The sequence below is a fragment of the Dermacentor silvarum genome, chromosome 1, assembly GCF_013339745.2.
Source record: "Dermacentor silvarum isolate Dsil-2018 chromosome 1, BIME_Dsil_1.4, whole genome shotgun sequence".
Lineage (NCBI taxonomy): Eukaryota > Metazoa > Arthropoda > Arachnida > Ixodida > Ixodidae > Dermacentor > Dermacentor silvarum.
The window spans coordinates 201,897,325-201,924,286 of record NC_051154.1 but is presented as its reverse complement, the minus strand read 5'-3'; the positions used below and the strand labels follow the sequence as shown (position 1 = coordinate 201,924,286).

General features: G+C 42.7%; 1 protein-coding gene and 1 long non-coding RNA gene across 8 annotated transcripts in view; one reads left to right on the top strand and one right to left on the bottom strand.

Annotated features, from left to right (window-relative positions):
* LOC119436645 (protein lin-54 homolog) overlaps positions 1-15,454 on the top strand; it is a 101,290-nt gene extending 85,836 nt beyond the window's left edge. For all 7 annotated transcript variants that reach the window (XM_049659445.1, XM_049659444.1, XM_049659443.1 and 4 more), the window contains 2 exons: positions 3,722-3,915; positions 13,487-15,454. In XM_049659445.1, the coding sequence (XP_049515402.1) occupies positions 3,722-3,915; positions 13,487-13,772 (480 nt within the window). In that variant the 3' untranslated portion in view covers positions 13,773-15,454. The remainder of the gene's footprint in view (positions 1-3,721; positions 3,916-13,486) is intronic.
* On the bottom strand, positions 2,162-26,786 carry LOC125941704 (uncharacterized). Its single transcript, XR_007464563.1, has 2 exons — positions 26,208-26,786; positions 2,162-3,094 (listed from the first exon to the last, which is right to left on the bottom strand). It is a non-coding gene; the product is annotated as an uncharacterized LOC125941704 (long non-coding RNA).
* Positions 26,787-26,962: the final 176 nt, after the last annotated feature.

Here is a 26,962-nt window from a genome sequence, read left to right as displayed (position 1 = left end):
AGCTTCTTCTTCTGAGGCCAAGCATGTTGGGCGTATGATATGAGGGATGTACACTCACCATCCATGCTTTGGGCTCTCTCGATGTCTTGCGGAGTCAACGCCAAAGTTGAGGATGTGTTGTTAACAACTTCCGTTGCAAATACTTCTACCGTGTCCAGAGGAGACGCAACATTGGGCAGCATCTTCGAGAGAGCGTCCGCAGTTGCTAGTAGTTTCCCTGGAACATACTGCATGCCGAGGCCTTTGAACAGTTCCGCATGGTGCTGCGGCGGAGGGGTCGCTACGCCTCTTAGGAATCTGACGAGGTCGAGTGCTTGAAGTGCTGGGAAACCTAGTAGTGGAGTAGAGAGAGACTGCACCACATACAGTCGCTGGGCACTTGTTTTCCCTTGCCAGAGGAGCTGGGTGACGTACGATCCAAGTACTCAAAGCGGTTGACCTCCTGGACCTGTCAACAGATTGTCCACTTGGTCGAGCTGTGGAGGCACTGTAGGGAAACCTTCCGGCACTGCTGAGACTTCCGCACCAGAGTCGGCTTTGAAAGAGGCATTATAATTGTCTACCTTGACGTCCACATACTTGGCGTTCTCAGGCACCACGACAGTATCCAGGCAAATAGTAGCAAGCTTGGTCGGCTTTGCTTTGCGGGAACGACATACCACAGTGAAATGTCCTTTCTTTCGACAGTGATTGTAGAGCGACGCATGTGCTGAGCATTCTGAGCGTGGATGCAAACAAGGCCCGCAGAAAGAACAAGTAGCGTCGCCGGAGCGTTCCACCCTGGGCGGCGCGTCTCGCTGCCTGGCATCCGAGCTTCGAGGGGCTTTGCAAAGTTTGGCTGCGTCTAGTTGAACAGGCGTGGAACCTTCTGCAATTCCATTTGCCGCTTTTTCTTTGTCGGCGTCTTCCCATTGTCCAAGCATTCTTTAGCGTCAACTTGGAGATACAGCACAACTGATCCGAGAGACGAGCGTCTCTTAAGCCTACTATGAATGGGTCCCGCACGAGACACTCTTCGATTTGGGTCGACGGGTAGTTGCAACGCTTGACTAGTCTGCACAGTTCTGCGTAGTAAGCGTCAACGCTTTTGCCCGATTCTTGAGTACGCTTGTGAAAGCGAGAAGATTCATAGAGCTCGTTAGCAGGGTGAACAAAGTGCTGCGTGAAACGCTGGACGACGGTCTCGTAGGATAGCAGTTCTTCCGCAGAAAGCGAAAAAGTATCGAGCAGTGGACGACTTTCGGGGCCCATACATTATAAAAGTGAGCGTACTTGCACTTCAGCTGAAGCGTGGCAAACTCCAGAGACAGCTGCGTAGTCTCCATAACGCGTTTTCCATGTTGTCCAAGACGCAGCATTGGTGAAGTCGAACGCGTCGGGTTGCCGAAGAGAAATACCGAGCCACTTGGAATCGGAAGTCTGATGCTCGTTGGCCATGGTTTCTTCTGCCGTGTCGCTCTTCTGTATAGATGAAGGCGAACGAAGGCATTCGTTCGGTCACTTCTGACACCGTGTGGAGTGTTGAGGCGGCTCAGACGCAGCATGCGAAGGAGAGACACGTCTACCCGCTTGAGCGTCGCAACATCAAGTGTCTTTAGTGCCGCATCGCAATCCCTGCCCCGACACAGGTGGCGCCACCAGACAGCTCACAGAATATAGGTGGCGACCACAACAGCTTGCGTTCTTTTTTTACGTAAATGTGATTGCGCTTTTTTTTTTTCCTCTGATATTTCTCTTTATGCTTATAACGAATATAGGACGTACCAAAAGTATTTTTATGGCCGATGCAACTTCGTTATTGAGTTATTATGAGGTTTGACTGTAGTGGTATTCACAATACATGTACAAGATAGCACGTTGACCAGGGTTCATTGTCCTCCTTCATTATACAGGTAATTTTGTAGTAAAGTGCTATGGCATTGAATGTGCACAACCTTCATCTAAGGTGCACCAAACTGTGTACAGAGAGTTTAAGAGAGTTTGGGAGTCGGCGTTAGTAGAGTTTGTTGCGAGGTGATAGTGGTAGAGTGAATGCTTTGATGCAAACTTGGCAGCATGGCCGGTTTTGCATGTTGCCATGTAGTCAACAGCTTGCGGGAGTTTTGAACTACTGAATTAGGCAAGTTGCAAGCAGACTTGACTGTAAAGGTTGCAAGTTGAAGTCAATGAAACTTCACTTTATTGTGCACTATGCCAACTAATGTACATAAAATTGTGCCAATGAGATTGTGGATATGTTTAGGTATCATTTCACAGGTTTTTAAAAAAGTCTGAATTCACTCTTCCAACTATGATGGATTTGACCGCTTGGTACACTAAACTTCCTTCTTTGCCCCATCCTGCAAGAGAAAGGTACATGATGTCAGAGCTGTGTGCTACCCTTTCTCAACTATCTCAGCGCCTGCTGCAGTAGCTCAGTGTCTATAGCGTTGCACTGCTGAGCTCAAGATCTCTGGTTCGATCCCAGCTGCGGCGGCCGCATTCTGATAGGGTGAAATGCAAAAAAACACTTGTGTACCATGCAGTGGGTGCACATTAAAAGAGCCCGATGTGGTCAAAATTAATCCAGTCTCTCCCACTACGGCATGCCTGATAATCGGATTGTAGTTTTGTCTTGTAAAACCCCAGAATTTAATAACTCTCAGCATCTAATCTTAATGACCAGTAAATTGGCTTTCATACCATTTCCGGAGTTTTGGGTGGTACTGTATATTTTTCTCTCCAAAGCATCCTAGATCCTGGTGTCGAAAGAAACTTCCAGCGTGTAGCAACTTATTTGGCACCCTGTATAAAATTTATATCAGCACTGAACGTTTACTTTTTCAGCATAGGTCTCATGAAGGCCGACTGCCCTATTATGCCACTTTGCATATTATGGGGAAATATTTCGAATACATCATGCAACCTACATGGGTAATATTGTATGTCACTTTACTTGGCTGTGGGACATTCCACATTGTTTAGCAATATACTCCCATTTCTTGCAACTTGCTGTGTTATTTGTGTTCAGGGCAGAGTCATTGCTGCAGTTACGTACGGTAATAGATGAACAAGCAACATTTGAGTGTATGACTGCCTTGCCCTATTTACCAACCTATTGTAAAGAATGAGAAATAAGAGAAAGATTAATGTAACCTCAGCATGTGCTCGTGAGGCTGCATGAAAACCAATTTTGTGGTATTTAAATGTTTTTAGCCTGACTAGTTTTATCTTTGCATTTAATATGTTGGTATCCGTGTCAAAGTGTGGTAGATTAGTACTGCTAGTAGGGACACCAGAAACCAGCACTGTGAGGTATTCAATATTGGGGCCTCAAGTATGTCGTTGCAAGCAAGTTGGTAGCGTAATAGCCTTGTCCCCGCTGCACTGGAATCAGCACCCTAGAAGTTGCACTACTTTTCGGTTATGCACAGTGACATTTCAAACTCTACATGCATGTGCAGTTCTTTTTCTGCATAGGCAGCCATGAGCCACTAAAGTTGGGCTTTAATCTTATGCTGTATGCATGCCGTAGTTTTTTGTGTTACGCTGCGATGTTGTTAGCTGGCTGTCAAGTGCTTAGTGAAAAATTTCGTGATGTTACGGGGCACCTGAGTTGCCTTTGGAGATCAATAGTGCAGTACTTCATTCAGTGTATTAGCTTGTTCTTCGAGTCCATATTTCACCTCACCCATGCATGTGAAAATGCTTGCAGTGACCCATGTTTTCTTTATCGTTACAGGCCAAAATCCTTTGCAGCAGTATGTGTAAATGTGTTGGCTGCAAGAACTTTGAAGACAGCTCGGAGCGCAAGACATTGATGCAGTTGGCAGATGCAGCTGAAGTGCGTGTGCAACAGCAAGCTGCTGCTCGAACCAAGATGTCAGCCTGTGACCTGCCCATGCGGCCGGCTCCAGTGTCGGTCACAGGGGAAAGGTGAAATAACTTTACGGCTTGTTCTGTGTATAATAGTGTTGTGACATGCTGAGGATGTAACAACTTTGCAGCTCCACAACTCTTGAAAGTGACCTTCCACCAGAAGCTAGGCTTGTGTATTTCGTCTGTTGCTTACGCAATGTGTAGTGTGGAGAATAGGTAATTTCAGTGTTTGTCAAACGCCAATACTTTGCTAAATTATGCCCATCCAGTTGTGCCTTTCAGCAGCGGACGTCGTGTAGCACTGTTAATGATTGATTGATAAATCTTTACATTGAAAGGAGTGGCTCAAAGGCCTATATATACCGTTTTTTTCATGGGCGCCGCCGTATTTAGTAGGCAGTGGCGCCAGGTGCCATCTATGAGTCATCGGCATGCTGGCTTGGGTGAACGGTCTGTGTTGTATGCCAGTTGTAGGGTCGGTGGCAGTTTCTGATGTTTGTTTTTGGGCTCGCGCGGTCTATTTAGTATTACACGACTTCTTCTGCGTTGGAAACAGTTCTGTGAGACTTACTGAAATGATTAACTTGGCATGGCCGGAGGTTCCATGGCTGGCAAGACGGACAGAGCACTGGGCATAATGTATGCGTGCGTGTTTGAGCCTACAATAAGCCTCGGAGATCAGTTGTGTATTTCTATAAAAAGTTGCAGTTTTGCATGAAAGGGGAAGCATCAATTGCGATAGCAAATTAGTAGACAGCTATACAAAGCAAGGATAGTAGTTTTATCGGCCGTATAATTGTGTAAACATTCGCTTACTAAGTTAACAAGTGTGGTGTCGTGTGCAAAAGCAAACGTGAACACATCTCACTCGATGACCACACACACCCGCTGTCAAAACGCTGGAGTCGGAAAGTGCGGCGCAACAGCAAGCGAATTGACCTTTGTGCTGCCTCTCGCTTCAACGTGAACTAAGCGGCGAGAACACAGCGCACACAAAGCTATTAGCCCTCGGCGTACTCTGTCCCCATCGCAGGTCGCTTTCAAGATAAGGCCCGCGTGGCTGCAAGCATCGATGGATGATCTGTTGGCGACTAGCTCATTGGCAAAAAAATAATTACGGTGTGCGCTCGAGGGAAAAGCATACTTTGGATGAGAATGTGCGCCATGACTGTGCTGCGTATGAAGTCGTGAGGAATTTGCCACTGCGAGCACTAATCAGTCACGAGAAGACGACTTCCGCATTGTTTTGGGGCAAAATAGAAACGCGATTTAATAAATCATTCGGTAAATATAAAAGTGTTGATGTAGTAAGCATTTGTTTGTTGTTTTCTAGATACCCTCAATAATTTGACATTTGGTTAATTTAGACACTTTTTTTCGGTCTCGTGAAATTCAAATGAACAAGGTTTTACTGTATTCACAAATGGTCGCTTTGGTCGAAAAATGCCTGCTGCTTGATTTTCCAGTCGCGCGACCGGAAAATCGAGCAGTGAGCAATTGATCTAAAACAGTCGCTTTTTGACCAAACGCGGCCATTTGTGACTATTGGGGACTTGAGGATAACAGAATATTTGCGACCAGCTTGGTCGCACAACCCCCTGCAGATAGCTGGTGTGAAAGAGTACTAAATCGGCCCATTTACCACTCTAGACAAACGTGATTCAAACTGTACGAGCCACGAGGGGATAGGAAGAGTTCTTTTTCGATATTGTTTGGCTTGAACTCTACGATGCGGTCATCCGTTTTTTTTTATCATGGAAACTGTGTCCTTACAAATAGCCGCCGCATTCTTTTTATGTGATCCCCTTTGGATATTACTGCTTTATGGAGCAAAGAGGCAATGCCGCTGAAGCACAAATCTCATTTTTATCACGCTTGTTTACCAACCGCAATGATCGCTGTGTTGAGCCACGCCATCGGTCTCATACAGGAGGCTAATGTAGACATAGCATGGTAGACTATGCGTTAGAATGATGTAGGTGTCTTCACATACATGCACACACTAGTAGTATTCACAACACGGTGCATGCCCTGCGGCTGATGATGAACGTCATAAGTTTGCTCAGATTAGAAAATTTCCACATAATGTAGTTACTGATTCACCCAAAGTGTCCCGTTTTGTCGCAGCCGCTCGATGCTACAAGTATACTTTAGAAGAAACATTTGTTGAGAAAGGCTTGCAAATGAAAAAAAAAATATACATCTTGAAGAGTGGCTACGGAGTATTACAGTGAACTCTCACTTGAGTGAACTTCAAGGGACCCAAGGAAATAGTTCCTTAAATGAAAGTTCACTTAACTGACTCTTTCACTAGAATATGGAGCAGCATAGGGCACAGCAGGACATTGAGTCAAAAGTGTGAAGTGCAATTCTAGTGTGAGCGTAACAGTTACATTGCTGCCTATCTCATTTTGAAAAAAAGTCATTTTCATTTGCATGGTGCTCTTAAGGGGGGACACGGGTTGTGGCGACCAAAAATCGCGAAAACAACCTCGATTTTTTTTAAATTGCATTGTGGAATGTACAGTATTATTGCCACCTATATTGTTATATTTATACGATATGTCAATATTTTAGCCGCAATGATGCCTTACACGACATTGTACTAGCTGAATTTCAGGCTAAACTGACGCTGAAACGGCACATTTTCCGAAACGCGCGCCTGCTCTTCCACGTGTGCTAGCGCGGACATCTTGGTCTCATTTGAAAGAGCCGCTTTTTGCCTCAAATCCCGCCAGAACGGGCCCCATCAGCTATTGGCCACTTAAGAACTGCGCGCCAAAAAAGGTACCTAAACGCTCTCCTATTCGGCACTGGCGCACGTGATGAGCTTGCCTCCCAATGGCGGAACGGCATGGTCATCGTCTGCTGCGCGCTTGGAGACGCGCATTGAGACGCGCCATCTTGCCCCAGTTGTCAGTCGAGAAAGCGTTGTCGAAAACGGTGCACAAATTTCGCACGGCGGCACAAGTTGGTGCTAAAAAAGTGCGACGGACGCTCATCGAAAACTGCAAAGTGCGCTGCTCGACGCCGCAAAAGACCAGGACGCCACAACCTCAGCGTTTGATGCCAAATCGTCGATGCAGCAACGGTAGGCCTAACGACCGCAGCGGCTGCTGCGATTCAGAGTCCGTTCTGCCGCAAGCCTTGACCTTCACTCGCGGCAAGATACGATCTACCGGCAACCCTCCGAGCTGACGGAGGAAGCGGCGAAAGCCAAAGCGATCTATCCCGGCGTTATCTTCCGCTCCAGCGACGGAGAGGAAACGCGAGTTCGTGGGGCCAGTACCGACGATGCACTTCGCCCGGTGATGGACTACGTTTACGATTGTGGATTGAGTGCAGTGAACACTTATTAACGTTTGCGACGTGCAAAAACTGCAGTGGTGCTTTCGAAATCGTCCGAGACGAGCGGGAATACGAACTCGCTTGAAGCTGCGTTTATGTGAGCAAACTTGTGGAGAGACTCGGTGTGGAGCTCGCGCGCGTTGATAGTGCCGAGCGAATGAAACCCCTTTGCTGTGAACGTTTTGGCTACGCGTGCCATGCAGGCAACGGGCAACCGACAGACCGCGTTCAATGACATTTCTCGTTGATGGACATCAGCCGTCGGGCTCTTCACACGAAACCGTGGCAGAGCTACGTGAAGCGAAGCTGACGGCCCGCGGCCGATCGCGCGGCACGTAATCTGACGAAGGACTGCGGCGGTCGATTCGCGAACTTTACGCCGAACTGACTTGCGCCAGTCCCCGAAAAAGCGGCACACAGGGGCTGGAAGTCAGCAGGACTACATGCCTGGTGCCTACTAAGCTGTTCCAGCTGTAAATTTGCAAATAAAAAGGTTTTGGATGTTTTCTCACTTTTCTCAAAACTTGTTTTTGGGTGACTTCACCAGATTGTCGGAGTGATATCTCATGATCTAGAACAGCTAGAGCAATAATTCTTTCCTTAGCAGAAAGCCTAATCTGCATATTACAAAGTGCTGAGAGCAGAATTTCAAATTTCTGCACATGTATATTTTTATTTTATTAATTTTCTTTTGTTGTGGTAGCCATAGGACAAGGAAATAAATTTGATCACCTGCAGAATGGCTAATTATTATTTAATTTGAAAACTTTTTTGCAGCATTGCATTTATTGCATATTATAGTATCTAGCTATGAAATAATATTCACTTTCTACTGAGCAGTTTCTTTTTCATTGTCTCCGGAAACAATAGAGGGACAGATTTGTGTATCTTCTGAACAAATGGACCTACAAGAAAAATTATTGCATATTTGAAATCAGCACGAAAAACTAAGCAAGCCTGATTATTTTCATCAGAATTGGCCATAAGATGCAGGACATAATCTCCACAACCCATGTCCCCCCTTAAAGCGCAAGAAGTAACAAAGCTGTCCAGAGAGTCTATGTTTTTTGTGCACTTCCTCTGGCACAGCTTGTTGCGGAGACACAAAGTCACGCAACTTTCCAAGGCATCCTACAGACTCGGCTAGAGTTGTGGGATTTGAGTCTGCCTCTGCCATTGCATCTGATAGTTCAGCACAGGTAACGAGTTCACTATCGCACTGCTCATAGTCTTCAAACGAAGTGTTTTCATGAAGTGTTGACACCAGCTGAACAACATCCAGCTGGTGTCACCAGCTGAATGTTGTTTGTTCAACTGAAATACTATTCGCTATTCAGAAATTCGTTTAACTGAAAGATTTTTGTATAGAATGCATAGAAATACCGCTGGGGATTTTCTAAAAGTTTGTTATTCTGAAATATTCATTAAACCGACGTTCGTACAACTGAGAGTTTACTGTAGACTGTGTAGAGAGTTGCTTTCGTATGATAGACTTCAAGACACGGTATGAGGCCAATTCCCACACCGCATTATTTGCATCAGAAGCGTGTTTCTTTTGTGGACTCTATTGCTAGTGTTCCTTTGACATTTTCAACCGCCTTGCTTGACGTTCCTTGCCTGCTGCAGATGAGATAATGTCTACAAAGTGGCATGATGTCATACGAGTAAGGTCTGTTTCTGAAGAACGTCCACGCCTGAGTGGACCGCTCATGCTATGATGCTAACGTCATAGTCGGCGACTTCACAGTCACCGGATGTGTCTATAGCACTGAAAACACTGCCATCACTGCCAATGCTTTTATACGGAAGCAAATTATCATCGCAGTTTGACAACTAAATCAAATGAAAGCCGTGCCTTCGCGACGGGCACGGTAACACATGACTGGCAGCTGCCATTTTTAAACATCTGCCATATCTGCCAGAGGAATGGAGCCTGCAGGCCTTCTGCGGGGCCAAAAAGGGCACTCGCCAGAACGTCAAAATGGATTGAACAAGTCCGGCCCGTTACCAGCACTTGGAAAGAGTGCCCAAGCACATGGACGAGACAGTCGTCCTTGTCACTTTCTGCAAAAAAAAAAAAAATGATAACCGAGTAATAATCGTCCATGGCATTTAAAGGGTTAAACAGTGATGGAAGGCATGGTCATCACTGTCTTAAAAGCCATTGGTGGATGGTCCCTATTAAAGGAAGCTGTGCATCTCACTACCTGCGTGAAGTTGGAATGCATAAATGCTTTCAACCCTGTAGTGCCCAGTATATCGCACATGTTATGCCTTATTCTCAATTGTTAGAACGTTTATTTGTTGTTGTTAGAACGTTTATTTTCAATTGAATATAAGCCTAGGATTTTATATTTAGCATACACTGACTTAGTGGGCCATTGCAAGTGCATGTCATTGAATGTTTCCTGTATTTTTAACGTCAGTATATTGCCTATGGCATTGCTTTACAGCTTGTTTGAATATGATGAGATATGGTGCTGGCAGAATGTTTATTGGAAAGTCTGTTTTTCAATGGCAGTCAAGGAAGTCTCCCGGGACCATGTTGCTCTTTCACACATAAATGAACACTATGCACAGTACGCACACGACAAACCACAAATGTGGCCTTTAGTGGCTTGACTTGGCTGGTTTGGGCGCATTTGGTGACTACTGGATAGACTAAGCTTCGCTACTTTAGGTTTCGAGGTGGTTGGTACTACCCAGCTTAGTGGCTATGGTGTTGTGCTGCTAAGTGCGAGGTCGCGGGTGCAGTGGTAACATTTCGTTTGGGGCGAAATGCAAAAACTCCTGTGCACCGTGGTGCATTGGGTGCATGTTAAAGAGCCTGCGCTCGTGCAGGCGTAATCCAAATTATCAAACGGCGCACTATGTGGAGTCCAAAATTTCGATCAATCTTTGCATCTATCCACTGGCAGGGCCACGACGCTGTCAGATTTATTGGTCGGTGATTGTACTAACCCATCAACTCGCACTAAAAGAAACAAAACAAAAAAAAGCAAGGAATATAAAATTCAGATTATATTAAAAAATGAAATTAGCATATTGAAGCCATTATTTTACATGCACCTCTCAATATGCTGTATATTCTCGGGTGAGGACTGCACCTGTTTTCATAAATTTGTGCCTGAATTTCTTGAATGCAGCTCGTACATAATTAAATAATGAATAAATTTGTCATAAAAACCGACATACTTGACATACATCCTTGGGAAGCCTTTATTTTAGCTTCATTTGCTACACTGTTCATCGATGCTGGCATGCAACCGTGGAACTGGAGCAGCTAGATTCTGGATCACCGCAAGCACACTGTTACAAGACAAAGCCATCCTCAGATGCAGGCTCGCGCGTTGCGCCACATGTAAGGTTGTGCGGTTAAAAAATTCTGAGGTTTTCATGTGAAATTTGGATGGAATGTTGCAGTTTATAAATACCCACATACTTTTTGGGCTGCAGAGGAGCAATGACATATGCATGAAACGCAGAAAGCCTCACGTGCACGCAGGAGGCAGCATGAAGCTGTCTTCGAAAGATGATGTGGACAGAAAGTGAGATGGCACAAATTGCGTGCACCAGGAAACAAACTTTATGATGCCGCCACCAAATGGTTAAGTTGATTAGCTTCCTGTCAAAAGATTATCAACTGTAATTTCGACTAAAGAGGAGACTGACAAGCATCTGTGTACTGGGCCCATACCTGCCTATCCTCCCAAATTATTCATAAATTTACGAATTTGGGTTCGTTATTAGGCTTTTCATTTGAAAATGTTTAGTCATACCTTATGAAAAATAAATTCTATTTGTGAAAAAGATTCACTTGTTGGTCTCCGAAATTTCTGTTGGAAGTTTTTGATGGTGGAAGGACACTAGGAGGGGGTATTGGCTTTGAGCAAGTTCCTGAAGCAGCTGAAATCGGCAACCGCAAATTGCTGGTAAAGTCACTGTGATCCAAAAACAATTCCGGAGATGCCGCCCATGGCTGACAAGGTGCATGCCAGGGAAAAGGGGTTGTTCAGGGCTCTTAGTATGACTGTGTGTCCTATATAGTATGTACTTCACGAATACTTGGTCAGAAATCACCTTAAGGCCCTGAACCACTTTTATCAAAGTCGAGAAATGCACTTGAAGTAAAATAGACTATTTGAGGAATACTTTGCCTCAAAAAATACTTCAATGCGTTTAGCAGAAGCGGGGTTATTGGCAATCAAAGGTCACCTATGATCCACTTCACTGTGCTCCCATTCCTTCTTGAATGTGTTGCACTGTGAAGGTTATGGCGGAGCGGGGTGTAACCACAACGCTACGCCTACTGAACGTCACTGTGGCTCGCAGTTCAAGTTTGTTTTTGGATGTTTACGTAGATGGTACTATTTCCGATTTTGCCGCCTGCGATGCACCAAATGGGTTGTCCGGATCGAGTAGACTGGTCATGACACGCCACAGCAGTCACGGTATTTATGCAACATAGCTACATGCAACTGTAGTGTGTGTGCCCAGCGTTTGCTTTGGGCACGACAGGGCTTGAGTATGCACTCACGCTCATATGCTCCAGTCTGGCCAGGCTGTGTGGTGTGGACCAGCTTTTTCCTGCACCAGCTTGACCAACGGATAGTAGCCACATCCAACTTTTGCATTTTGAAGCGCTGTCAATAGCTCAATCCGAAGCGAAGTCTGCCAAGGCGTCTAGACAGGAGCGGCAAGGAGTGAGCGCGCACTGGCAAACGTGTGTGTGGTCTGACTAAGTTTTGCGTGATTCAGGGCTTCTTGAGTGTTCAAACCTAATCAAAATTAGCAAGATCTGATGGCTACTACTCCAATAAGCAGTCTGGCCAAAGTTTATTTCGTTCAGGGGTGGCTGCAGCCAAGCGTGAGTAGAGGATAGTTGGCTTTTTCCGGAATGGAAGTATGCGTATCTTATCGAAATTCGAAAGCAGAATTTAACTTACTTCAACGTGTTTATTAAGCTGCGTCAATAAATATACACAGTAACAGTAGGAAGAACTGCACTGATCCAAACGCCCTTTTTGATTGATGTCAGCTATTGTTTAATAGCAGCCGAAATAGAGCACCCCGAAAGAGTAAAGGGAAGTCTTCTGTTGAAAACAGGGTTTTTTGAGAAAAGGTGACTTCGCACTCCCTTTGCGAGCTCCACGTGCTGCGCACAACTGGAAAATTTGGCTGAGATGTTCACAGCAGCGTATGCTATCTGCACACTGCATTTTTTTCACCAAACCCGAGGAGTGGTTCAGGACCTCTTTAAGCAATGAAACTGCCAGGCACAAGAAATTTCTGAAGCCTTCTTAAATAATAGGGAGGTGCATATCTATATTTGACTGAGCATTTATATTCCGCTTGCAATTTTTGTGCTTTGTCGTGGCAACAGCGTGCAATGTAAGGCCTGTCTGGCACTGTAAGTCAGCACCATTTTCACCATCACGCACAGACTTTAACCTGTCAAGTTTTCAATGGCACAGTTTTCAGTGACAAATGCTCTGCTGATATACTGAGTTTATCATCGGCTAAACTATCGGCTAACATCGGCATATCGGCTAAAGCATTTTGTTGAGAATGTATAGCTGTCAGAACATAGTATTCAATGTGAAAAAAAAAAAAAAAAAATCATTTGACAATCAGAAGTCAAGTTTCATGTAGAGCTTATCTAGTCGAGTTTTGCATTTGTTCAACAAGGGGACAAATTCTGCAAAACACTGGTTGCTGGGACATTCCTCGTTAATCTTTAACCTGACCCCTCCTAATCGAGCATCTTGAGTACTTCAGTCGTGCAGTAAATATTAATGGAGAGTTTATGTCTCCTTGCCCAAGATCCTCCTAACTGGTACATTTCTAGTTTATTTTTTTTAAATTTTTTTTGAAGTATTATGGTAGCTGTTGAACAACTACCATAATACCTCACATCACAATTTAGGTTTCACATTGAGCTTCAAGTCTGGTTTTAAAATACCAAAACAAAAGTGCTGCGCCATAGAATTTCATTGTGTAATGCAGCACACCAAGTGACAAGAACAAAAAAGAGAGAAGCAATGTGACTGTTTCGTACTTGTTGCTCTTTGTACTGTATTACAAAGCGGATTTACAACAACTCGCATGACTCTGTTTTGTTACATACCATGAAGGCCAAAGCATTTCACTTGTTTTAATTTCTTCATTTTGATGCAGCTTCACAAACAGCCTCATGTTCATTGATTGGCTTCTTGTGCAGGCTGAGAATGAGTGTTATCGCAATCACTCACTCTACAAACTTTCATGGTTCTGTCTGCAGGCTGCCGTTTGCATTCATCACCCAGGAAGTGGTGGAGGCCACCTGCCAGTGCCTGCTTGCACGTGCCGATGAGGCCGAGCGTCTCAAGAGGCCCTTTGCCGAAATGGAGCGCTCAGTGCTGGAGGAGTTTGGCCGCTGCCTGGAGGCCATCATTGACAGTGCGCACAGGACCAAGGGCAAGCCAACTGGTGACACCGCAGAAAAGAAGACCACACCTGCCAGCATACCCCCAGAGCGTGCTGCATCACGCAGAACTAAGACAGCTCGGCGCATGCTGAACCTCTAATCTGGCCCCTCTGTCGCCTGTGCAATGCCAACAACGAGCCCCACAGCACCGGGGGAAGTGCACTGGAGGACTCATTGGGTGTTGTGAAGCTGTGTGGTGCAGTTTGCTAAGCATCTCCCGGACACCAGCTGTTGTAGAATTGCCAATTTTCTTCTTTTATTTTTCATCTTTCCTGTTTTCTGTGAGTGCTGCTTGGTGGACGTGGTTGTGTGCGATGCTGATGCGAGTTGATTGATAGTGTGAAAATTTTTTTCATCTGGCACATGAACGACAACTGTTCTGAACACACTGACTGCTTGCTGTGTGACCAGTGCGCTTGGTTGGAAGACATTTGGCATTGTTTTCTTCATGACACGGAGTATGACAGAAGTCTTTATGTTGGTTTGCTGTTTGAGAAAGTTGCCCTTTTTTTTTTTTTTACATCCTTGGCAGGAGGTGCCAGCATAGCTAGCACATTGGTGTGCACATAGTTCTTGTCTTGAAAGTGGACAAAAGCAAACACCTTAGTGTGTGCCTTTGTGTGTGCTTTAGCTGTTTGTGCAGGTAGGAAGAGCAAGTTTTCAGTTTTATCAAGCTTTGACATTATTGCTGTTTGTAAATATAAACAACACCTCATCATTTAAGTTATGCTATGTACTAGTCAGCATCTTTATGCATATTCACTGGAATTTCTGTTTTATCCTTGTTTTGACTTTTATTTTTCATGAAACTTCAGTAATGTGCTGTGTGGGTCATGGCATTGTTTACTTTTTTTTTTCACCTCCGTTTCATGTTTTTACTGTTGAACAGTTGTGCTTGCTGATTAAGTAAGGCAGAGTGGCTCTCTTAATCTGGTGGCTTCTGTCATGTCTTATTCATCTATCTTCATCTTTTTAGTGTCGTTTCCTCACAAATGTTGTGTGTGTGCTGCTATGTTTGATGGTGGTGGTGACAGTTATGCAAGTAAAAGATGTTTGAAGTTGTACAGTGCGTAAATATAGATAATGAACTTCTATCTGTATTTGGAAACACACATGCAGATGTAGATATGCATTGTAATTAGATGCACTGTCTGGACAGTTTCTGAAAAAAATTAGCTTGATTAGAAGCACCTGTGATGCACAGGGCTTGCAGTATATTCAATATATGCTTACTGCTATTTGTGAATCGCTTTGGTCAAAGCAATCTAATAGAAGTGCTACTAGCTTTCATACTTCTTGGCACTTTTCATGCATCATCTCGACTTAATGGTTTCACTAAAGTGTGCGTGAGGCAAAACTAACCATCTGACATGATTTCGCAGTCTTATTGCCTATCACTAGCGACATTAAGATGTTAAATCTGGCATGATTTGGCAGTCTTACTGCCTGTCACTAGTGACATTAAGATGTTAATTGAAGACATTGATGCTATTTATAAAATCAAAACATTGAAGGGGGACTCTCAGTGTGCTGTTCAAAAGTTTCATTGTTCACATACTGTTCATCATGCAACATTGTTATATGAGACTGGACTCCTTAAGTTTTTATGTGCGGTTAGAATGACTGAAAATGAATGGATTCTTCTTTCTTCCTGTCATGACCAAGCTATTGAAGCACCTAAGGCACTGTTTGTGAATGCATTGTCACCAGTGTGAACAGTACATTGATATCATGCTCATGGAGCAGGAGTATTTGGTTGAATTAAAGGGACTTTTAAGTTTACCATTTGCCTAGAACTTGATTCTTTTTTCTCCATACATATAAGTATGTGTATATGCCTTGAATGGATGGAAAGAATTCCCAGTTATTTTCATCAAGTACTTTAGGTTTCTGTGAACACGGTTGAAGTTTTGTAGTCTGTCTTCAGTGCGTCAGCGGAATGTGCCGAACCCGGGAGAGAGGACATCTCCTGTAATGCTACATTAATTATCATAGCCACATTTTCTCATCTACCTTAATGATGGCAATCTGCATTTAACAGTGCAGATGTGGAATAAAATATGTGGACTATGGAGAAAGCACATGGGTTTTGTATCCATTTGTGTTCATACATTCGTGGGTAGTTTTGCTCCATGCATAGGGCAGAGACAAAGAAATGAAGGCCTACAGTAAAAATGGGAATTGATAGTGCAGTCTGAAAAACTAGCTGCTGTCATCTAGTGTGACCACCCCCTGCTATCGCATGATTTTTTTCTTCCCTTGATTTTTGCACCTGCTGTTTGGACAAAGAACCTGTCACCTCATTAACGTAAGCTGCTGGCTGTTCACTGGTGCTTATGTACTATCGTGAGCAATATGAGCTCGAACACGCGAGCGCGTGGAAAATAGCCTCGAACCCTACATCGGCCGATTTGCAGCGGCTGCTTTTGGAAACAAATTGGAAAGGGCGCCGCGCTTCCGCTGGCTGTTCACACTCCCGCCTCTATATCATTGCTGCAAAACGGTAGCTTGTAGCATGTCACTGGCCGCTAGCGGTGATATCAATTCACATCAACGCGCACAGCTACATCAAATGACCCATCAGGCTATGCAGCTGCTGAGATATCGGCTGTGACGTAGCCTGCCATAATGCACAGGTCATGCCTGTATTAAATCTAGGCGGTGTTGGCTGAGCGTTCGGATACGCCACTTTTATCTTTTTTTTTTCTTTTTTTTGGACGCTAGCGAAGCGGGTGTGCCAACAGTTAGCGGAAGAGCGCCCCTCCTTTCCCCTCCGGTTTCGGCAGCGCCAGCCACGTATGACGCTATCTAGGTTTTGAGGCTATTTTCCACGCGTTCCCGTGTTCGAGCTCATATTGCTCACGATAGTACATGGTCAAGCTCACAGCTGTGTGACCATGCAATGTCAAGTGCCTTCCTAAAATTTTTGCTTTGCTTATTGTGCTATATGTGCAATATATATACACAGAGGCATCTTGGGATGCAGTGTACATTCGTGTTTATAAAGCGATACTTTTTTTTAGAAGTACTGGGCAGTGTTTTGTCTGCATCACAGGGATTTCAAGGCACAGTTGTCATATTTATTTCTGTGTACAGCCACTCAGAATAAATGTTTTTAAGTTCCAATAACCTGCTTTGTTGACTAGCTTCTCAGCATCATGGCGGACTAGTGGGTGAAGCATGCATTTTTTTTTCTTCACTCTATTTGTCATAGCACAGGTTGGGAGATGGTGAATGTTGAAGTAGTTGTGTATGATGGGCAAATGAGTAAATCTCTGTGTTCACTAAGAAAGGCAGAGCACTGTCCACCTTGAAACTTAAAAAAGGTTGAGAGCAACCTCTTCAGGCAAGTAATCCTTTATTTGACCGATTTGTTTTTTAAAGTGCAGTGTGGTGCAGTAACTGAGGTTTATTACGTGGAGTGTATTGTAGCATGCTGGTAAGGTTGTGAGTGGCTCAATGAGATTGTTTGGCTCAATTCGCAGGTGCAGTGTGCTGGTGTGGTCAGTGCTCGAGTGCATGCAGGCTTGTCAGCTGGAACTTTATTTAGCACATCCTACAGCAGTTCACCTTATTTTGTGCCTGTTTAAGTTGCCTGTCGGGAAACCTGCATCAAGCTAGCTAGTCATCACATACTTGAAACATTTATCAAGTTAGCAGTTTCTGAGGTACAGAATTTAAAAATGAATTCATATAGTTCCTCAGCAGCACGGACTTCTGTAAAACTTATCTGTAACAATGCAGCTACAGCACTAACAAACTGAGGCTGTTGTCACCATCCAGGTAGTCATGGACGTGCTGAACTGCTGTGTTTCACCAAGGTTATTCAACTATTAGATCTGCTTGTTTTTGCTAACGCTTAGGTACTTTAAATTTATTAGGGGTGTACGAATATTCGAAACTTTCGAATAATGAATCGAATAGTGTCCTATTCTATTCGGTCTTCAAATCAAATAGTCACTATATGTAAATGCAAATATTTTTCCAATATTTCAAAACGTCAACTGCACCAAAGTAAATATAAAATCGGAGCAATAGTACGGTAAATTTTCAATCCCGCGGGTATAGTATACACATAAAACAACTTCTGTAGTGGAGCAGGCTACGTCACTTAGGTAGCCATACTTTACAGGCTGTACAGTGATCATTTGCACTTTCTGAAGGGCCCTGTGCATTCGAAGAAACTACTTGATTGCTCCTAATGTTCCATTTGTGCTTTTAATAAACAGCGCTTCATAATGTACTATGTAATGAAGAAAATTGCTTGCTTTAAGAATACTGAGATATGAACATTGTTTTATATTAATTGTGATTATAGCTATTCATTATTCAAAAAGTATTCAATATTTGATTCGATTCTGGTACTATTCGATTCGGTCTCAAAAATCACTATTCGCAAACGCCTAAAGTTTATGCCAAGGACAAAGATGCAGTTACCTACAGTTAGCCTGAGCAAGCAAAACACAAAGTTGACTTGTGTAGCAAAAATGGGTGCCAATCAAACTTGCATGTTCATGAGAAGATGTCTGCTCTTGCTAGCATGTGTGTGTGCAACTGTGGCCTGAAAGTGTGTGCTACCCGCCGGGGTGGCTCAGTCAGCTAAGGCGCTGCGCTGCTGAGCACGAGGTAGCGGGATCGAATTCCGGCCGCGGCGGCCGCATTTCGATGTAGGCAAAATGCAAAAACGCCCGTGTGCTTGCGTTGTAGTGCACGTTAAAGAAGCCCAGGTGGTCAAAATTAATCCGGAGCCCTCCACTACGGCGTGCCTCATAATCAGAGCTGGTTTTGACACGTAAAACCCCAGAAAGAAGAAGAAGAAAATGTGTGCTCTTACTGTTGGAGAAGTGAAAATGCACTTAAAGCATGTTGCCAAATGTGTGCATGCCTGTACTTGCACCCTCCAAACTAAATTCTACGCATTTCATCATCCAGGGGTAGTTTAGCTGGGGGAATATGTCTGAAAGAAGCTCTCCTAGGTCAACTTGTGTATGAGCTGTATAGATAGTAATTTTTGAAATTAAATGGAATATGAATTGAATACTAAGACAACTTCTTTCATTACAGCGGTCGGGTTCTGCAGCACTTCATTTGAAAGATTCATAAATTTCAAAAAAAAAAAAAAAAAAAGCTATGCACTGAAATAAGCTCCTATACATGAGTGACTATGAAGTTTAGTTTGAGGTGTTATTTTTTCACTGTGCACAGAAGTAAGTTCTTATATATGTAGCAGTGACTATACTGAGTGTTTCTGCAAAGACATTAACCAATTTTTAAAAAGCACCTGTGGCAGATGGCACAATTCTAATCCTTGAGCTGGATTGTTCAAACGGACGGACATTATTTGCACAGAAAATGGAAATGCATAATCAACTAATTAACCAAAATTTGCCAATTAACCTTTTTACTAATTGCTTCGCAGCACATATTGCCATTTACAAATTGTAGCCGGGGGGGGGGGGGGGGGGGGGGGAATTCGCAAGTTGGATCCACTTGGAACAAATTCTCAGATGACTCCAATTTCTAGAACTAGAATTCAGTTTCTAGACTCCAGTTTCTAGAATTCACAAACTTTGCGAAGAAATACATTGGTGATCCAGTTAATTTTGTGCTTCAATCAATATAACAGCATTTTGTTATAAACTTGAGTGTAATGACAGTGCAGTTTTACTGCAAGTTTGATGGCGCATGTCTCGAAAATGGTGTCATCCACAGATTTCTTTTTAAGTGAATATGCCTTGCAATCTCACCGGCTACAATTTGTAAATTGCAATGTGTGTTGTAAGGTAATTAGCTAAACTTAATTAGTGAAGTTTTGTTAATTAGTTCATTACACATTTCGATTTACCGTGCGAGTAATGTCTGCCTCTTCGAGTGGACCAGCTCAAGGACTAGAATTCTGCTATCTGCCACAGGCAGTTTTTAAAAATTACTTAAAGTGTTCTCAGAATCACCTTGTATAGTAGTTAAGATGCTATTTTATGATCTCCTATTAAATAAAAGTTGGGCATTGAAATTAAAATAAGCAAAATGGTAGCTTCACGAACACACACACACACACACACACGAAAGCTCCGCGATAGAATGCAATAGATAAACTAAGCCCCCCTAACCATATGATAATGTCGGACTGTTGCCGCATGAGCATCAGTGTTGCGTGAGGATCAAGCAGCAACATTGCCATAGATAATTACTGTGCCAACAGTGGTATGAAAAGCTTGAGCTATGCATTAGACTCAAATATTGCTCAAGGATGGAAACAAGAAAAAGGAGCTCCTTGTTTTGGTTTCTTCTTTTTTGATTGCTTTCGCAGCAGTGCTGATTTTTCTAATACTATTCGATGAACATTCAGTGTTTCTAATATTAACTATTAAATTCGACCATCAGATCAAATAGGAATATATTCAATTCATTATCTGAAGTTTTAAAATATCTGCACATCGCGACTTATTTATACTCTCTCACCAACTTTGTGCAGAGTAGTGAAAGCTATGGTTCACGTTAGCCAATTGGGTTTGAGAACTAGAGGCAAGGTTCATCCACCATCCACTGCTAATCATCCTATACAGGACTCTAGTTAAAGGAAGGACCACAGGCAGATTAGCAGCTAACAGTTGGTGACCCCTCCTTGTGCCTTTGAGACATACCCTCAATCTTAATCCCCCGTTTGCTGAGGGGGCCCATTGCCTTCACTGTGCTGCATGGAGTTAGTGAGAGGGTGTGTTGTGGTTCTGTTAAGATGTCATTTTACCAAATACTACATTGTTTTGCTTTGTCTACAGGCTTGAAATGACTCTACCAGGCTGCAAAGCTGATGTGCTGTAGACCCCTGGTTTTTTGGCAATGTCTTAGCACATGTGGTGGTAAGAAGGATGTGGATGAGGCATTGCACTGCATTGGTGCAAAGAGTACGGTAAGACAACTGCACTTGGCTGCACTGTTTTCTTGGGGGGAGGGTGTGTGTGTGTGTGTGTGTGTATGTTAAGCCAAAATATAACATGTAATACTGGTTCTGAAGGTGCCACTTTGATTGGAGCCTTTCCTGTGGACAAGGCTCAGGGGCATAGCAAGCGGTCAGCTAATCATGCTGAAGCTCTCCACCAAAATATCTCCAACCCTGCCTCATCTCCTGTTTCCTCAAGATTTGTACACATGTTTCCTCCTTCCACCATTTGCCCTCTCAAGAAAAGTTCTGGCTACAGCACTGACAAGGCCAACAGTTTGCTTTGAACATGTGAATGGCACACTAAAAACTTGAGATAGTATGAAAAAATATCAAATCAGTGCAGCATATAAAACTGCCAAATGGTACAATCAACAATGTACAAGCACAAACAAAAGAAAGGCTTTAGTGTGTACCAAACAAACATAACTCAGCATTTGGGACCCTGCAGCATCTGAGGAGCATACATGAATTTGTGTTGATTAAATTTCTCTATCTCTCTCTCTCTCTGGAAAAATTAGCCTTGGAAATCATAAAAATGAACAAATGCTTGAAATCTGGGGTGGCTTAAGAAGAGCCAGCCAACCCTCTAGCCCCCATCAAACCATCAAGGAGTGCCATCTGATGTTCAGGTTAGCTGAGCCTTGCTATGTACACACGAAGTGCACACATTTCAGAACATGCCGATGTGCCGATATGAAACCCCATACAGCGGGCCAAAATAAATCAAATTGATGTGGTGCTTCTTCAGTAAGGATGCAGTAGAAAGGAAGAGTTGGAACTAAGGTCGTATAATATAAAGCCACTGTTTGTGTTATACTCAGCAAGAAAGCAGACAACCAACACCAAGAACTGAAGAAAGAAAGGTTAAGTGGCACAAGCAAAGGTAGTGAGAAAAAAAGTGAAAACTGAACTTTTGCAGCCTGGTGAATCAGAAGCATTCAGAAGTAAATATCAACTTTAGGGTACTCATGCCAATCATGAAACAGCATTCTACAGGAGCATGTTTGCCTTGTCCATGTTCTGAAGTGCGCCATTCACCTTCCTTGATGGTGATCTGCTGAACTTAACATATAACTATCTAATATGATATTTGTGGCCATCCAAAACTAAAGCATTTCACCTGTTGTGATAATTGTCTAGGCCCTATATCCTGCATCCCAATGAAAATAAAATCATGCTTGACCCCCCCTCCCCCCCCCCCCTATTTTTAACAGACAAATCGTGGTGCTGTCCCTGCTTGCAATAGAAAATTGCATTTTCCTTTTTCAGGCAAAGAAATCATCTGCTGTTTTCACTGTTCATGCTAATTTCTATTAGAGAAAGGTGCAACGTAGATTGCAACTTTTTTCAAAAATTTCAATCCCAGTGTTTCTGCACAAAAATTATGTTAAAACATTATTTTTATGTACAAAGAGGTGAATGCAAATATGTAAAAGACAGTGAAAAAGCCTTCTACTGCAGTCATGGTACCTTGAGAAACTGCCAACTTCATTGTACTTGCATATTTGGTGATCCTCTCCCTCTATGGAATGGCTGCCTGGCCAGAAATACTGGCCAAACAGTGCAAAGGTGGGCATCATGCCACTGTATCTCATTGTTCGTTAACCTTGTATCTATCTAATTCTTCTGACCCATACCATAAGGCTGTCACACTTAATTCTATATGAAAGCACCATAAGGCAGAAATATTCATCACATGAACTGGTTTATGTTGAGATTCCTAAACATTTATTTTCTGCTGGTCCTAAGTGCATGCTCATACCTGGGAAAGTTTATGCAAGACAATTTTAGCATAGAAGGCTAATTGAAAGTTATAAATCAGTTTGGCTACTCGGTCCTATTAGCACGAAGGTTAACAGATCAGAAGCCATGGTAGCACATGTTTCAGTGCAGAAAGATAACTACTTTCAAAAACTGAAGCTCTCACAAAACAATTTCTTTCCCAACTAGCTCTCTCAAAATTCTGTAAAAAATTAAGTTCCTTTGTAAGTGCATTAGTTTTGAATGCTTGAGGCACAAATTAAAGCCAACAACTGTGGTGAACTAGCAATCATTTGGCTTTTAATGGTATTGTCAAAGAAGTCTGAAAACAAGAGAGAGAAAGAAAGAAATAGAAGAATGGAAATGCGTGGAGGATAACCAAAAGCAAGATAAGTATTTAGATATACAGGGTATTTACTTAGGCTCCCCACCAAAAGGCTATCGTGCTTAATTCTATAAATTCTACCAATTAAAGCCAGTAACTGTGGTGAAGAACTAGCAATCATTTGGCTTTGAATGGTATTGTCACAGAAGTCTAAGAGCAAGATAAGTATTGAAATATACAGGGTAATAACTTTGGCTCTGATGTGGAAAGGAGACCATTTGGGATAAACTCAAGTTGAAATTGCTTATACACGTCTTTTCAAGCACTTTCTTCATGCAACAAGTAGTAAGAGGGTCATTCCACGCCAAATCAACCAGCGTTTTTTTTTTACCGTCACAGATATAGGTGAAAAAATTTCCATGCGTTTGTTGAAGTTCAAAACTCATTCTTTCCATTTATCTTTCTTCCCAAAAATGTTCAAGAATTCTGGCAAAAATTTATTGTTCTTGCCCAGCGAAGCCAGAAGACATCAATCAACATTGTTTTTTTTTCAAAGGCACATTGTCTGATTCAGTCGTTCAAATGGTGTGTATGGCAAGACAATGAAGTGATGGGACTGCCAAAATAACCAATGTTACAAATGTTTGCATACATTGGTTGCTTTTGGCACCGGCAAAAGCTGGTAAAATTGCGAAGTTTGAATTTTTTTCTCAGAACGCGGGAAAATTCATAAGCCACAAATTAAATATATAATGGTAGCCCGGTTGACATAATATAGCATAAAAATATTTGAAGCTTCGAAGGTTCAGCCAATCACCTGAAAAATAACTGTAAAGTTATAATTTTTTTCAAAAAGCTTCGTGTTCAAGGTGAAAAAAAGTAGCTTTGGTGGTCGGCTTAAAAATGTATGTGATATCACTAGATAGCTCTGCATGTCAGCTATTCATGCGAGAAGTTACAAAAAGGTATCATTTTTTATATGCGAAAAATAATTTTTTGAATCTTTGTGCCTGCAATGGCTTCTCTCTGACGTGTGCCCAAGCTTGACAACAAAGCTGGCTTTGTCTGCAATGCAGATGATGGAGAAACATTGTCATGGTCTGCGTTTTATTGCCAAGAGAGGCACACTCTAACGCTATGAAGCTTGCACTGCGTGTGCCACGTGAACCACAAAGCCAATGCACGTGGAACATCATGATGTGTTGAATTCGTCAGGGAGTCCTGCAGAGTTAAAATGTACATTTCACGCAGTTTATAAAATGAAATATTTGTACTTAAGTAGCCAGAAAATCCATAAAGTGCACTGATAGCGTTCACACAGAGCACTTGAAAAGATATGTCACACTGAAAATCCGTGCGACATATCAACATGCATTGCGACATACAGGGAGCGGGACACTTAGTGCCCTGCTCCCTGGAACCCAAATACTGTCATAAGACGATACAAATAGAAAACACCTTCATAATTACAACTAAAAGCCTACACGAGTGTGAACAAAGTCTTCTGGCGTTGGGTGTTACCACTGTTCGACAGCCTGAACATGATTTGTTACTTAAGTACAAATATTTCTTTTTATAAACTGCATGAAACACACATTTTGATTCTTCAAGACTCCCTGACGAATTCAACATATTGTGATGTTCCATGTGCATTGGCTATGTGGTTCACGTGGCACACACCAAGCACATGCCGCATAGCATTAGCATCTCTTGGCCATAAAATACAGACCATGACAATGTTTCTCCATCATCTGCGTTGCAGACGAAGACAGCTTTGTCGTCTGGAACCCAGGCCGGCAAGCTTTGGTGCACGTCAGGGAGAAGCCGGTGCTGGCACAAAGATTAAAAAAATTATTTTTCTCATATAAAAACCATACCTTTTTGTAACTTCTCACATGAATAGCAGACATGCAGAGCTATCTAGCGATATTTCACATATATTTTTAAGCCGACCACCAAAGCTACTTTTTTTCACCTTGAACACGAAGTTTTTGTGCAAAAAATTACAACTTTACAGTTCTTTTTCAGGCGATTGGCTGAACCTTTGAAGCTTCAAATATTTTTATGCTATACTATGTCAACCAGGCTACCATTATATATTTAATTTGTGGCTTCTGAATTTTCCCGCGTTCTGAGAAAAAAATTCAAACTTCGCAATTTTACCGGCTTTTGCCGGTGCCAAAAGCAACCAATGTATTCAAACATTTGTAATATTGGTTATTTTGGCAGTCTCATCACTTTGTCTTGCCATACACACCATTTGAACGAATGAATCAGACAACGTGCCTTTGAAAAAAAAAATGTTCATTGATGCCTTCTGGCTCAACTGGGCAAGAACAATAAATTTTCGCCAAAATTGTAGAAAAAAATTTTTAAGGAAATAAACGGGGAGAACGAGTTTCGAACTTCAACAAACATGTAGAAATGTTTTTCACTATATCTGCGACGGTCGAAAAAACGCTGGTTGATTTGGGCGTGGAATGACCCAAGAGCATGTTACATCTTTCTCGTTTTTATTAATTGCTCATCTCACCTGATTTAATATACAACTAATGTTTACTTACAGCTGCGTATAAAAGTCTAATACTGAATTGATATTTGTTGATAGTGTTTGTGCAGACACTATATATGCAGCACTACAGCTAGTGTGTGAAACTGCCAACACATCTGTAATGTGTGTTAATTCTCACATTTTTTTTTATTATGCTAATAATTCTGTGATAAGTATGCTTAGGCCACACACTTTGTCTGTGCCGGTGCAGGAAAAAGTGTATATGCTTAATTGCACCGGAGCCAAAGCAAATGTGAATTTTATGACTTAAAGGAGCAGATATGTTAAGACCTAGTATCGAATTATAGCACTTATGGACAATGTGAAGCCATTGTAATTTATTTTCAGAGCTGTGTTAGTAAACAATAATTATAGCTTCAAGAAAATAATGGTGGTGTTTCCATGTCTTTATGTCAACAGCCATGTGCTGTTGTTTACATGTGCTATGCGAGTATGCACCACGAATATGCTGCACAGGTGCTACACGGGTATGCACCAGACCAAGAAAATGCACACCATTTGTCATTAACTCTACTTATGTATGAAACAAACTTCAGTGTGACAAAACTGTCACATTTTCATTCGTAGCCAAGATACACAGCAATAGCGCTCGCGCTTCGTCAGAAATGTACGAAAAAAAAAAAAAAGCGAGAGCAACACAGTGCTAACTTGTATTCAGAGCAAGCAATGCGTGCAGCACAGATAATGTTTTGCTTTGCGCCCTGTTTCTGTGTGTTCGAATGCGTCGACCTCCAGTAATATATAAAAGCGTCTCTTGAACTCTCGTATCGACACGATTGAAGAGTTCTGAAAAGCTTTTGCTGCTTAACGAGGGCAATTAAATTGCAACTTGGCGACCTGTAATGCGATTCGCCCCTAGTTGAACAGCTTTACGACGCGTTGCAACGGCGCCACTTTTGGTTGTACTGACGCCGGCTCGCTGCATTTCACTCACTCGTGTTGTACTTGTGGCTGGTTCAACAAAGTTGCTGCATTTGTCATACGAATAACGTAAATCGACAGCAGAGTGTGTCGTAACATAATACTGGTCATTAAAGCTTAAGTAAGTGTAATGAGTGGTCAATGCTTTACTGACACGCATTTTAAGGCGTAGCCTTTGTTCCGGCGTAGCACATCTGTTGCCGCAGGTGTTAGGAGAGACTTGCCCCTGCTTGCGGCTGAGACAAAACGCGATGAGAGGTTAAGTAATGTAAAATTTTTATGCGTAAAGTGTCGGCAGAGCACATTACAGGTCATTTTAGTCAGCAGATAGTCCATTTGAAAAAATCGCCCAGCGCTTTCCCTCGGACGCGGCTCGAGTTATTTTGTATTGAATGAACTGTTAACAAAGCCGTTTATTTAATGCATCAACTATCACGTGGTGATTCAATCTTGGGCGGGAAGCTGAATCGCAAAGTTGCTGCTGACTTCAGTCAACATGTGCTTGAATATCCAATGAGTGTGCCTTCCCCGACTTCAAATGGCGGCGTGCTACCTGCCAAATTACGCAGTATGAAAAGTGCTGTAGCACTACTGCTTTGCGTATGCGGATGCAGCACATGGGACCCTGAAAACACAGTAATTTTTCTCGTTGATGTACTGCATGCGTTGGTTTTGTAATGTACTGCGAGTAACGTGACGCGCCGGCCGGCGAGGAAAAAAAAAAAAAAAAAAATAACACAAATGTATACCAAATTACTCGTGGTGTCA